The sequence below is a fragment of the Tasmannia lanceolata genome, unplaced genomic scaffold (genome assembly GCF_043159265.1).
Source record: "Tasmannia lanceolata isolate RefF3 unplaced genomic scaffold, GAP_Taslan_0.1 ptg000113l, whole genome shotgun sequence".
NCBI classification, from domain to species: domain Eukaryota; kingdom Viridiplantae; phylum Streptophyta; class Magnoliopsida; order Canellales; family Winteraceae; genus Tasmannia; species Tasmannia lanceolata.
Genome location: NW_027518790.1, coordinates 121,627 through 135,726, shown reverse-complemented (window position 1 = coordinate 135,726; position 14,100 = coordinate 121,627). Strand labels below are relative to the sequence as shown.

Genomic DNA, 14,100 nt, shown 5'->3' with positions numbered 1-14,100 from the left:
GATGTAATAAATAGAAATCAGGAGATGATTACTTTGGCAACCACACTATACTGGCACAACAAACCATCAAAAATCATTTCAATCAAATTTCTGATGAGGTTAAGAAAGGTTTTATGGGCATAATGCAGAGCTTGAGGAAACACTTTACAGTAAGGAATTTTTAAATTAAAATGATATAGTCATCTATTACTTTAGTCATTTAGATCAAATACTTGTAATTGAGCCAGAATCGGCTTTTGAATTATTCAGTTTCACTCGACCAACACTCATTTATTCCTACAAAACCGGTCATGCCAATTTTTTTAAAATCTGGGTTTGGGATCGTTACTTTAAGGCAGAATTTCAATTGCAACAATTAAAAGGGTGGCCCACTGCACAAGGCTCCCGCCATTGCGGGGTTTGGGGAGGGCTAGATGTACGAAGCCTTACCCCTGCTTTGCAGAAAGGCTGTCTCCGTCACTCGAACCCGTGACCACCAGGTCACAATGGAGCAACCTTAGCACATATGGTAGAACTTTAACACTGAAAAATAAAATTTAGGGTCGTTGCAAAACAAACATATTGAGCAAATATAAATGTAAACTATCACTACATGAAACCATTAAAAAACTCAGCAAGTTGGTTAGCATTGAGGAATACCATAAATACCAATCTTGATGCATGTGAGATGCATAAATAGGTAGCTTGCAGTTAAGTACAGTCTACATGCAAAACGAACCACAGAGAAAACAAAGTTTCAAGTCCAAAAGGATTTTTAAATTTCAACCACCAAAAAGATAAATGCCCAAACATTCAAGAACAATAACGGCTGAAAAAACAAAATGCATAGAGAAGTAATACCTTGATGACAGCATCTTTGCCCACACCGCTAGGTCCACTGATGACAATGATTTGAGGGTTTGGAGGAGGTGAGAAGGGCTCTGGACTAAATGATGACCCTAATGCTGCCTCAAGCCCTCTTAACAGTTCAGCCTACCAGGAGAGCCCATGTGAGTTCAATTCATGAATTGAGGATCCAAAAAGTTCTGAAGTGTACAAAGTGAATAACAAGAACCATTCAAAAAAAAGTGAATAACAAAATAGTATAAAATTGTCAACTTGTTTGACAAATTCAAAAAATCTGTGGAACATTGTAGAATTTTTCTGAAAAACTCACCTGCATGTTCGGTAGAGTTTGTCATTGTGCTTAAGTCTCACTTTGTAAGTTATACAAAACTAAAACTCTGTAGAAAGGAAATAGTACATAATTTTTTTATTAAGATGTTGAACTTGTACAACTCAACTCAACTCAACTAAGCCTTTGTCCCAAACTAGTTGGAGTCGGCTAAGATGTTGAACTTGTACTGAATAATAAATTTTGAAATTTGTACCAGATTCTGCGAATCTTTATTTTTCGATGTTTTTATGAATTCTTTATTTGTAATGAATATTTGCTTGGAGTGAAATTTTTCCGTAGCCTTTCTATATTATTACTATTATTTTTAATTGCAATCAAAATATTTTAAATTGATTTTCTGTTATTTTGCTACTTGACATTTTATAACTTGAGAACAGATAATATTCTTGCTACCTTAATTTTTTGCTGAATATAAAATATCTGCGAATTTGATGTTTCTTTGTAGTCAAGAATCAATTCAAATACGATTGGTAATCTTTACAGTGGGAACCTTAGTTATTAATTCCGTTCCGTTCCGTTCCGGCCAAAACGGACCGGAATTCCGGTTCCCGACCAGATTCCGGAACGAAATGGTATATTTTCCGTTTCAGTCCAGATTCCGGTCGGTTCCAGTCGTTCCAGCCGGAATTCAGGCGGAAACCGGAACTCCGGTCGAAATGGGCAGAATGCCCTGTTCCGGCCGGAACGGTCTGGAAAGGCGTAAAATTTTCAAAAAAAATCAAAAATATTACTAAAATGCCATTAAGGCCGTTGGAGAGTGTATTTTACAAATTTGCCCTCGTTTTATGACCTTTTTATAGTTGTTGGGAGGGCATTTTTGTCTTTTTCCAAAAAAAATCCAAAAAATTACAGAAATTCATTTATGGCTGTTGGGGAGTGTAGTTTACACATTTGCCCTCATTTTGTGACCGTTTTATAGTTGTTAGGAGGGCATTTTTCATCTTTTTGCAAAAAAAATTGAAAAAAAAATTACAAAATTACAAAAATGCCATTATAGCTGTTGGGGACTTTTTTTACACTTCTACCCTCATTTTATGACCGTTTTATAGCTGTTGGGAGGGCATTTTGCATCATTTTTCACCCAAAAAGCTATAAATAGCCCTCTAGCCATTGTTTTTTCACAACTCATTTCCTCTACAAATCTTCTCCTACAACTACAACTCTTTTATCTCCTACACTACATACAACTACATCTACTTCTCCTACAATTACAAAGATCATCTCAAAGGCTTTTATTATTCCAATTCCAACCAATTCCACTACAAGCTCAAGAAGATCAAAAATGCCATTATAGCTGTTGGGGACTTTTTTTACACTTCTACCCTCGTTTTATGACCTTTTTATAGCTGTTGGGAGGGCATTTTGCATCTTTAATCAACTAATACCTAATGAACTTACGCAGGACACCATCACCAGTCAGATTGAGAACTATCAGGAGTCCACGGGCATGTTTGCAATGAAGATGGCAATCCGCAACCTAGGCAGATTGGGACTAGGTATATTGGTTTGTTCATTTAATTAAGTATATTTTATTTAAAATTTTCACAAGTAAATGCTTAACTATTATTGTTTACTTTACAGTTCCATAGTGGAACCAGTTTGGAAATGACGTCCCGGACTTACAGAGTTTCGCCGTCAGAATTCTCAGCCAAACCTGTAGTGCTACAGGATGTGAAAGGAACTGGAGCACTTTCGAGCACATCCACTCAGCAAAAAGAAACAGGTTGGAGCACTAGAGGTTGAATGACTTGGTATTTGTCCATTACAACCTCAAGTTTCGAGAAAGGTATGCTACTTAATTGAATTGGAATTAATTTTCTCATATTTCATCACGTGCCTTTAAATTTTAAGTATTACTTACTAATTTATGTTGGACATTCTTTTCAGGGACTTAAACATAAGATCTTCTACCCCTAGCGACCCACTGAGTATAGATCACCTAGATGTTATGATGGATTGAGTTGCGGAAGATGAAGATGTCATTCCGACACCAGACGACATTGGATGGTAAAATATTGAAGCGCTTTCTAGAGTTGATGCGGCCGACGACGAGGACGAGGACGCAAACCTTGAGGACACTCCTCCAAGAGGTGGTGGTGACGGCGATGATGAGGGCTACCAGTCGGTTGAGTTGAGTATGATGATCCTCAACCAGATTCACCACCATTTTGATTTAGATTTAGCGATGATATGAGATGTGATTGGCACTATGTATTTGGCTTTTATTCTTCTATGTTCTACTTTTTTATGTCTTAGTTGTATTAAACTTTGGTTTTTAAGTAATAAAGATGTCTTTTAGTTCATTTAACTGTTTCTTATATTTTTCTAACAATTTCTAATTTTTTGGGATTTTTTTCATATTTTTAACTATTTTTTTCGACCGGAACGGAAAGTTTCGACTAGAACGCCGAACGAAACGGCCGAAACACCTGAACGGAATGCTTCAGGTGGGAATTCCAAAACGGAACGGCGACCGGAACGGAATTTATAACTAAGGTGGGAACATAAATAAAATAAATTTCCAATTCTAAAATCGGATTTAACAGTTTAGTATTTAGTATATGTAATGGCAATTAGTTGAGATTTACTACCATATATACACATAATTGAATACTTCAGTAGACTATCTTGTAAACAATCCCATAACAATGTTATCTCTTAACTTGTCCGAAGTGAAAAATTGCAAGCAAAATGATGTAAACTTTTAATGGTGAATAAATCTGTGAATTTGCCGCAGGTGAGTTCCAATATGATTAAGGTTATCAATAGCTTAGCAATGGAGATATTTATTTCAAAATGCCCTTACAAGTGTTTAAACTTTAAACGGGTGTGGCTTCAGACTCCAAACAAAAACTCTTTTTCCTAATAGGTAAGCAGGGGTTAGAAAAGACCCCTACCAGTGTATTAATATAAAAAGATATTACAATCAAGAGCACAAAGCACCACCCCTATCCCTACAGACCATAACTAAAAGGAAGATGTGTGTGTGTGTGTGTGTGTGGGGGGTGGGGTGGGGGGGGGGGGGGGGGGGGGGAGGGGGAGACAAATGGGTTCCCAATGATCCAATATATGTTGTGGATGCAGCTCAAAACTCAATGGGTGTGTGCTGAGCTACATAGTGGGTGTAAGCCCAAGGGTTAATCATTCACCTTACCTTCTTGTTTTGATGCTAGCAAAGTAAATTGATTAGCATTTATGAACTGATGTGTTGCTTTGTGGTGTTGTGTTGTATACAGGATTTTCATGTTATAATCGCCATTACACAACTCTTCACAACACATGACTTGTGGATCAAGGATCAAAGGAACCAAGAGCTTGTACCTACGTTGGAGTCATCCTCATTTTAAGATGCTCAAGTAAAGTAGCTCAACATGAAGATCCCACAAGTTCCTAAGCAAGTGTCAAGAAAGAGCTTGGAGTTGAACATGCCATGGTGACACCTCATGTACCTCAACATGCATTGAAGATTGGAGGACAAGTCACTAGAGCCAAGACAAGGACAAGATGTTCACTCAAGCCGAAGAAGTCCAAGAAAGTGCAAAGGAGCCAAGACATTCCAAGAAGACTCAAGGTTCTTATTTTTAGAATGTATTTGGAGTCCTCTTGATTTTATGTTTAAATGCACTTTCAAAAGGTTTTCAAATGGTTTTCATACTTAACGTTTTACATCTTTGAAAACCATATACACACCCTAAAATGTGTTTTGAAAACCTTGGACTTAAGCCCAAAGACCATAGCCCAAAAGCCCCTGGATTTTAAATTTAAAAATGGAATTTCACTCAGGGCCGGTCCACCGGGCTAGTCCGGGCGACCGCGGGATGGAACCTGGAAATCCAGGCCATCTCGAATGTTATCGGGCCAGTCGACCGGGTCAATCCGGGCGATCGCGGATGCGCTTCTGTTTCTACAGAAGCAATCCAATTTGGTCTAGGGCGGGTGACCGCCGTGGGTCGGTCGACCGGGATAGGTTTTATGAGCCAAATTTTTGAGAAAGCAATTAGCCCTCGCCGGGCGACCGCCATGTGGCCGGTCGACCACGACGGTAAGAAATTTGAAAATAGAATAGGGCGCCCGATAGGGGTGGGCGACCGTCGTAGCCTGGTCGATCGCCGCAGTCGAGCAAAGTAGCCGTTGGGCGTTTTCTGCTTGGCTTTTTCAATCCATTTATTTACAGTTTTACCCCAAACGGTCATATTTTCAAATACACTATATATACATAATTAAAACCTATCTCTACAAGCTTTGAATATTTGAGAAAAATCAAATCCCATTTCTCTTTGAGCTTCAACATTTTTATTTCAAAAGCTAAAAACTTCTTTGATCTTCTATTTCTACATGTTATCAAGAGGCACTCCATAGGGCTTTTCTTTTGCTATTTCTTGGGAGTGATTGTGAGCTATTAATGTTGTAATCCGCCTATTAAGAGGCATTGAGAGTTTTTCATTTTCTTTGTTCTTCGTTGAGGGTCTTCTCTTCGGCCCGGTAAGAATTGTGAAGAAGAGGGTCTTCTCTTCGGCCCGTGAACAAAGGTGAAGACGAGGGTCTCATCTTCGGCCCAAGAAAGGTGAAGACGGCATATGAGGGTTTGTCCCCTCGCCGAAGGCTTCGTGCAGATGGGCTTCGCTTTGGCCCTTGAGAATGGAAAAGCTTATTGTAATGGCTTCGTGCAGATGGGCTTCGCTTTGGCCCTTGAGAATGGAAAAGCTTATTGTAATAGCTTCGAGATTAGGCTTGAAATCTCACCATAGTGGAGTACCCAAGAAGCCAAACTTGGAAGAGTGGAGTAGGTCAAGTTGTGACCGAACCACTATAAATCTTGGTGCCCTCATTGTGGTGTGCCTTGTGTCCTCTATCTCTTTCCTTCTCTCTCTTGCACGTGTGGTGATTGGTAATCTCTAACCTTACTTATGCTTATGTTTTAATTGAACAAGGGTTAGTAAATGCACTTGAGTTAAATGTTATAAACCCTAATTGCATTATGATATCCATTTGAACAAGGGTTAGTAAATGTGCATGATTAGAATATCTAAACCTTAGCTTCTATTGATAAATCTTTTTGAACAAGGGTTAGATTAATTAGGGGTTAATTAGAAGATTAATTTTTAATCTTTCATTAATTAAGTATAAAATTTCTAATTAGCCAATTCACCCCCCTCTTGGATTGTCACATCTGTATTTCAGTGGGCTTGTTTGAGGGGTGCATATTGGCATCTTTGGACTTTGGGCATGTCTTTGGTAAGGAGCACGGGGTTATTTCTTCTTTGGAACTTCTGTCATGGCTCACCTTTGGAGTCATTGAGATCCGTCAATAATTTGACTTTTGAGGCATCTTTGATATGAGATCTATCCACTTCTCTCCCCTGGGTTCTCCACTCAAAACCTGATGGGGAAGTCTTCTCCAAAATTTCAGGGTCTTTTTTGTCATGGATTGCCTCTTCTATGGTAGGCTTTCCTTATTCAGTTTTTTCCAGATCCGTAAAACTGTTCCCTAGAGAACATTTCGATGAGAAACTATAGGGCCAAGGGCGAAGGCACATATAGCGTGTGTGTGGTTTGAGGGGAGGGGAGAGGCTGGGGGGGTTCCATCCCCCCTCCCCAACGACATGCAAAATCCCTTTTATTAGAACTTTAGAACTCATTGATCCCCCACGCTATATGTGCCCTACTCTTTCCTCAAAGCATTCAACGTATTTGACATAAAAAGATAAAAAGGACATACTGAATTTGGATTATGCAAAAAATTCTAGGATTTGTGGACACGAACAGGGAGTGTCGGACACGGCAAACCCCCAAAATTTAGAAATGGGGACACAGCTAAAATACAAAGTATATATAATCATGATTGTAGATACGGATTTGTGGGTCACGTTTCGACACGGATATGAGTTGTCTGGCATATGAACATCTAAAAATCTAGAAATAGTGACACGTACATACATATATATTACTTATTAGAATCATAATTTGTAACAATATAAATATGGTATTCATTTAACAAACTAAAAGTGTCCAAAGGAGTGTCGACACGTGTGGACACGCGTGTCGTGTCGGACACAGCAGGACAGTGTCGGCAATAAATTCAAAGTGTCGGCAAAAATTACTGTTAACTTACCAACTTCTCTAAAAGCTTAAGCTGTTGGAGAAAGGCGTTATTTATCTTTTATACTTTAACACTCCCCCACACGTGTGGCCCACTTGGCAAACACGTGGCACATGTGGTCCCACTTTGGGCCGACCATCGCATGTGGATTTTTGCTATCCGGGAGGTTTGAACTCGAGACCTTTGGCTCTGATACCATGTTAACTTACCAACTTCTCTAAAGGCTTAAGCTGTTGGAGAAAGGCGTTATTTATCTTTTATACTTTAACAATTACGTTAACCAAAATGCACTCTGTCGGGACTTGGGAGTAGGCATTATATGGAATATTCCATATATACTATGGAATGATGGCGCCTAAAGAGAGGCTTGTACGTCGAGCAAGTGATGAAGGATTAGCGGATACACTGATGTAAGGGTGAGCATTAATCGGTTAAAACCGAATTAACCAACCGAACCGAATTCAGTCGGTCCATTCGATTCAGCTCCGCAATGGATCGGTTCGGTTTCGGTTTTATAAATTCAGAAATTTGGTTTTCGGTTTCGGTTGTAGAAGAAAAATAAAACGGTTTAACCGAAAACCGAAATTCATTTGGTCAATTTTGAACTTAGCACTTTCACAACAACTGTCGTGGTCAAATAAAATGGTTTTTGGATCCTTTTAAAATCATTTGGCCAATTTTGATAGCGGCACCCAAAGTAGAGTCGTGGGTAACAGTAACACAGCCTCAACCTCTTTTGTTTTGACATGGGTTGGCAATACTATTAAGTGGGAGTGGGGTTTCAAGTGGGGCCTTAAAGTCAAAAGACTTCTCCTACTCCCACGTATCTGTTTGCCTTTTCAAAAAATGAGATACGTGTACATTGCGAAGGCCTTTTAAATAAAATTTGGGTGGGTGCCTTTATCAAATTAAGGAGATTTTTATCCTTATCCTTATCCAATTCGTCTTCAACCTTGCGATAAACTTGGGATAAATCTGGCTTTGAATATCCACGACCGAAACGGTCTCCGGAAAGATAGTGGTGGATGCTTATCAGAATTATCATCCGATACATCCCGGAATAATCCATGGTCCTGTTGGGAGTAAAACCGAACCAAAACCAAAACCGAAAAACCGAAATCTGATGATTTTCAGTGAATTCGGTTTTCGGTTTCGGTTCGGTTCGGTTGCACTCATAATCGGTTCGGTTTCTTTTCCAAAATTGAGGTAACCGAAATTGGTTCGGTTCCTACTATTCGGTCGGTTAGGTTCGGTTTAAACCGAATAACCACCCCTACACTGATGTTCCATGTAGACTTTCTAAGGACCTACTTCGTTGCCGATATTAGAGCTAAAAGTCTCCATAGAATTGGAATTTTCATAGTTGGAAAGATCTTGTGTATAGGCAAGGTTTTAAATTTCAGTTTCGGCCACCACCGAAACTGAAATATTTTGGTTTCGGCTGAAATAATGTAAGAATATGTTAATGATTTCGTTTTTTTTTTTTTTAATTTCGACCGAAATGAATCCTATCAAAAATTTCTCTATTCGCAATAAGAATTTTAAATCTAAATACTAGTGATCCGGCTATCGTCCGACAATAGATACATTGGTTAGACAATAGATACAGCTTATACATCAAGTAACGATATATAGTCGTCTATTAGGGGCTGTTTGGATCCAGGGAAAACATTTTCTCGGAAAAACCCTCAGTAAATTTTCCAATGTTTGGTAGCTTTGGTTACCTTGTTTTACATGGTACATATTTTTTAGAATAAAATGTTTTTCCTTCGATTTTATTAAAAATTACAAACCTACTAGACCATGGATTTTTTATAACTTTTTTCCTTAGATTTTCATTTAATATAATTTAATTTTGCTTCCTCGATAAAAAGTCTAGGGTTCTTTTTGGAAATTTAGCTTTCAGTAAAAACATAAAATGATTAAATGACTTGTTTAACATTAGTGGAGCTTTTGTGTAAATTGGTCCGACAATAGATACAACTTATACGTCAAGTTAGGTATATAGTCGTCTATTAGGGTCATGGTCCCCAATGACCAATGCAGGCAAAGTATTTAGTCCGGCCCCCCAAGTGTAAATTTCTGTCTCCGTCCCTGTAAAGGGCCCTTTTCCGTTATGTTCCCCTTCTGCCCACCCCCACCCCCCCACCCCATGCTTCCCACCCCCACCCCAACCCCCACCCACGCCCCACCCCATCCCGTCTTCTTTGCTTCAATTGAGGGGCCTTCATTCCATTCTCGGTTTCCTTTGGTGTTCTTTCTGATTTTTGTGGCAATTATCTTCTGAGTGGCTAGAAAAAGACTACACGACCTTGGTTTCCCAGTCATAGTCTATCCTTTGGTGAATAATCCTGTCTGCGGTGCGAATTGGGATTGAGTCAGGAAGTTTCATTCCGGTTTCAACTTCCACGCATACCCTAGCGTAGTTTAACCTTGGTGCTTTAGCTGTTTGTGTGTCTAGGTAAAGCAGCTTTCCGATAACATTGGCTAGCTTGCTCAGTCATTTAGGAGTCCAACACTTGAGGTGAAGATGATGCAGGACAATATGTAATTTGGGGAAAATCCTACGACTAACTCCAGGCTCTGATACCAAGTTGATGCAGGAAAATACCTAATTTAGGAAAAATCCTATACTCCTAGTGGGATTAAGACTTTAGGACAATTTAGGACTTACGCGGAAAACTAAAAGAACACTTAACAACTTACCTAGGGCCGAATTAACGCCTAATTAATCTATGAGCAGCAGCAATAATGAGACTTAAATAGCATAATTAATTATAAAGATTATAATTAAACATGAACTAAACCTTATACAAATCAATCAAAGCGATAAGGACTTGTTAGATGAATTGATAATAGAAAGATTAGTTCGAAATTAGGCCTACGCATGCAACCAATTAAAAGAATTAAAAACTAATGTAATTACCAATGAAATAGATGTCACACAAGCATGAAAATAATAATACCCAATGAAGAAAAACCAAAAAAATGTCCAGCAACAGTCCAGTTTTGGGTTGTACGGGTATTTTGGTAATTTGGCAGATCTGGAATTTTAGTTTAATACTGCTGTCCAAATCTTAGGTTAAGGTTTAGAAGGTAAAAGACAGGTTAATCTAGGGTTTAGGCTAGGGTTCATTAAAACTAATTTTAGGGCTTGAAAATGGGTGAAAATTGCAATAAGGCTAAAAAGGGGTTTAAAGTTAGGGTTCTTGGGTGTTTAGGCTGAGGTTTAATCATAAAAATAATCCCTCAAAATCTCATAACAAGATCTTGGAGAACAAGGGAGATTTATGGATTTTGGGTTTTCTAGTTTTAGGGTTCAAGAACAAAGAAAATATAAAATCTGATTTACTAACCTTGTTTGTGTTGATTTGATTGAAGAAATAGAGGATAATAGATGAGAGGAGAGGAAAGAAGAATGGCTCCAAGCCACCAAGAGGAGAAGAGAAGAAGAAGTCCAAGCCACAATAGCTCTCACAAAAAATTCTCAATTATATTCAATATTCCAAAGTCTCTTATATTGCTTTCATAAAATGTATTTATAAGAAAAGAAACCCTAGAAGATAATCTAAAGTTAAAAACAAATCTCAACCATTCATCTAATCTAAAGCAAAGCTAAATAAAGATAAAAACTTACCTAAAATAGTAATTCCGTAATAGACCTATACCACTTCCTAAAAACACTCCTTCCCACGATTCTTTCTTCGCTTGTAAACTTTGAATCCTCCTCCTTCGTTGATGTCCCCATCAGAAGACTTTCGAAGACGAATCCAGACTGGAACTATCGAGAGCTTTAATCTTTCCATGAAGATATTGGATGTCCATCTTCTGAGAATGAGGGCTCTATCACCATAAATATGGTTGTTACTTTCTAGGATCTGTGTACAGTCCTCTGGATTTCGCAAAATTGAAGAGAAAGAAGCCTCCTTCAATAGCGTAGATCTGGAAAACGCCTTTAAGCCTCTATTTACGGGAGAGGGATTCTTTTAGGGAGATATAATAAGGTCTTCTTCCCAAAAAGTACACAAAAAGGTTGTTAGCCCATTTGTTTTCGGCTTCTCTGACTCTTCCTCTTCAAAGGATACAATTTTATTTCCTTCTTCATCTTCAGAGGGGGGCAAGAATTCAGCTGGACTTTGGGTACTTGGCTTGTGGGGACAGCGAACAGCGAGCTCCAAATTCGTGGCAGGCTTTCCTTCTCTGTATGTTCTTCTCTTTCCTTCTCAGGAGTTCTGTCAGTGAAGGAACCTTCTCCATTTGTTGGGACACGAGCAGGAGTTTTGGGAGTAACTTCCTCTGCCTCTAAGTTTGTACACAAGTTCATACAAAAGTTCGTACGAAGTTCGCAAACAAGTTCGCACACAAGTTCGTGCACAAGTCCGCACGACGTTGGTACACAAGTTCATACAAAAGTTTGTACGAAGTTAGAACTAGTGTACGAACTTGTGTACAAACTTGTGCGTGAACTTGGAGTTTTGGATAAATGAATATGTGACTGTGCTGGTAGGCAAGAATGAGAGAGATGATAAACAGAATGAAACAAAAATTAGAACATGAAACAGAACAGCAAATAACCTAACAGTAAGTTAGACGCTAGTTACTGTGATCTGTGATCTACAACTGACTCTAAGATCTCTTTGCCTCCTCCAATCCCATCACACCTCCACTGAGATTGGTCAAGAGATCCATCCACTTCGCCTCACATTTCTTAACAACACGGATCACCCCGTGACGGTGGTGCATCTTAGCACGCATTTGGACACGGATGAGCTTCAAGCATTCGTTCAAAGCTCTGCAAATGCCGGTTTTTCCCCCTTTCTCGGAGATTTGATGAACGGATTTGGGAATAACCAGATGGATATGATGAAGATGAAAAGAAGTCTCTAAGGTTCGCCATCTAAAATTGTCACATCTTTCTTCGGTCTTTGTTTTAAACAAAAAAAACTCTTTACAACCTAAGCTATTTTACTTTCTTCCATTTTCAACTTTAAAAAATAAAATTAGGTCTCAAATTTATTCCCGTTTACTAAACAATTTATAGCCGCTTAACAAACTAAGAATTGAGTAAACCACGAAGAATCAAGACAATAGATCACTCCCAAAAAAAAAAGCTCAAGAAAGTGTAAAACCCTTATAAACAAGAAAAAGAATATTAAATGGGAATTACAGGGGGAAGTTGAGCTGACCTTATCTGCATTGTGAGGGAGCAAGAGAATGTGGTGAGATTTATTGGAATCGCCTTGTTTTAATGGGAAAGCCGAAGCCATAAAAGAGGATCCAAAACTTTTCCGCCAATTTGGACCCGAAAATCTCACGGGAATTGCGAGATTGTGGGAGATTAGTCTGGGGAAGGGAAAGGGAAGATGTGTGGTAGAAAAAGAAGTGAAGATCCTTCGGAAAAACATGGAGGATGAGGAGGTCTGACGAATCAGAAGAACCCTTCCCATATTTTTGCCATTAAAGCACCCGCTCTTGGAGCAGCTCTCACCTCACCTCAGAAAGAACTCAAGAAGAGAGGATGTGAAATTACTCAAGAATCCTCAGGACACAAACTTACCTTTCATATGCGTTTGGTTCGCCGGAATCGGAATCGGAATCGGAATCAGGAATCGGTATCTGAAATGGTGGTATTGTTTTTTCTCTGAATCAGAGAAAAAACGGTGTTAGCTTTTTATCAATTTTTACTTCCAAGTCCAATATTAGGTTATAAGACCTCATCCCTCTCAAGCGTTCAAAAGAAAGCTATCTTTTTCCTCTCCTCTTTTCTTGTGCTCTGTTCTTTTACTTTCTTTTCCCCTAGTTTTCCGTGGAAATATGAGTTTTTTTCCGCGGAAACCTTGCTTTTGGGTGTTCTTTAACTTTCCCTGGAAAGTTTTTAATCTTACGTGTAAAATAGGAAAAAATACGTGGAAAAACACTTTCCTCGACTTTACTCGAGCCTCATTTCCGAGCCCTAATATCGGAAAGTCATCTTTCCCCTCGAGTTTGCCCGATACAACGTCTTCACTCGCTAGGGTTTTGAGGGGAAAAAAAGCGACGTCTTCTTCTGAACCTTCATCGTCGTCCCCCCCCTCTCAACCTTCATCGTCTCCACGGCTCCAGCATTCATCGTCTCCACCAACATGTACTCTCTCTCTCTCTCTCTCACTTTTTTCCACTGTTTCTCGTTATTTCAAAAAGGTCTTGAAAACTATTCTTAGCTTGAAATATGAGTGAGATACCAGAAGTCATTCACACTAATCTAAGATTCTGGCCTTATTTCAAGGTAACAATAGTTCAAGATATGTCATGGGAAACAACTATGTTCAAGATACTGACTGATATATTTTAACGTGTCTATGCTAGGATTGCATTGGTGCAATAGACGGAACTCATATTCCTGCTAAAGTGAGAGCCGAATATAAACCTCGGTTTAATAATCGAAAATGTTATCCTTCTCAAAATGTATTGGCAGTCTGTGACTTCGATTTAAAATTCAATTACATTTTGGCTGGGTGGGAAGGATCGGCATCCGACTCAAGGATATTCGGAAATGCAACATCACGACCTAATGGGCTTCCTTGCCTTCCGTGTATCATTTACCTTTCCTTCTACTTTATGTCGGTTATGAATTGACAATGGCGATACTGAGACAATACTTTCTTCGTTGTAGGGAAGTTTTATCTTGGCGATGGTGGCTATCCTTTACTTCGTAGTTTTATAACACCGCACCGAGGCATAGCGTATCATTTAAATGAAATAAAGGGTCGAAGACCACGAACGCCAGAGGAACTCTTTAATCACAGACATTCATCTTTCCGGAATGTAGTGGAACGTGCATTCA

At 39.0% G+C, this 14,100-nt stretch overlaps 1 protein-coding gene across 4 annotated transcripts in view; it reads right to left on the bottom strand.

Moving 5' to 3' along the window:
* Positions 1-12,817, bottom strand: part of LOC143865839 (guanylate kinase 2, chloroplastic/mitochondrial-like) — a 37,031-nt gene extending 24,214 nt beyond the window's left edge. For all 4 annotated transcript variants that reach the window (XM_077375942.1, XM_077375941.1, XM_077375943.1 and 1 more), the window contains exons 1-2: positions 12,464-12,817; positions 841-972 (exon numbers count right to left, since the gene is read on the bottom strand). In XM_077375942.1, coding sequence (XP_077232057.1) covers positions 841-972; positions 12,464-12,724 — 393 coding nt within the window. In that variant the 5' untranslated portion in view covers positions 12,725-12,817. The remainder of the gene's footprint in view (positions 1-840; positions 973-12,463) is intronic.
* Between the last annotated feature and the right edge of the window lie 1,283 nt (positions 12,818-14,100).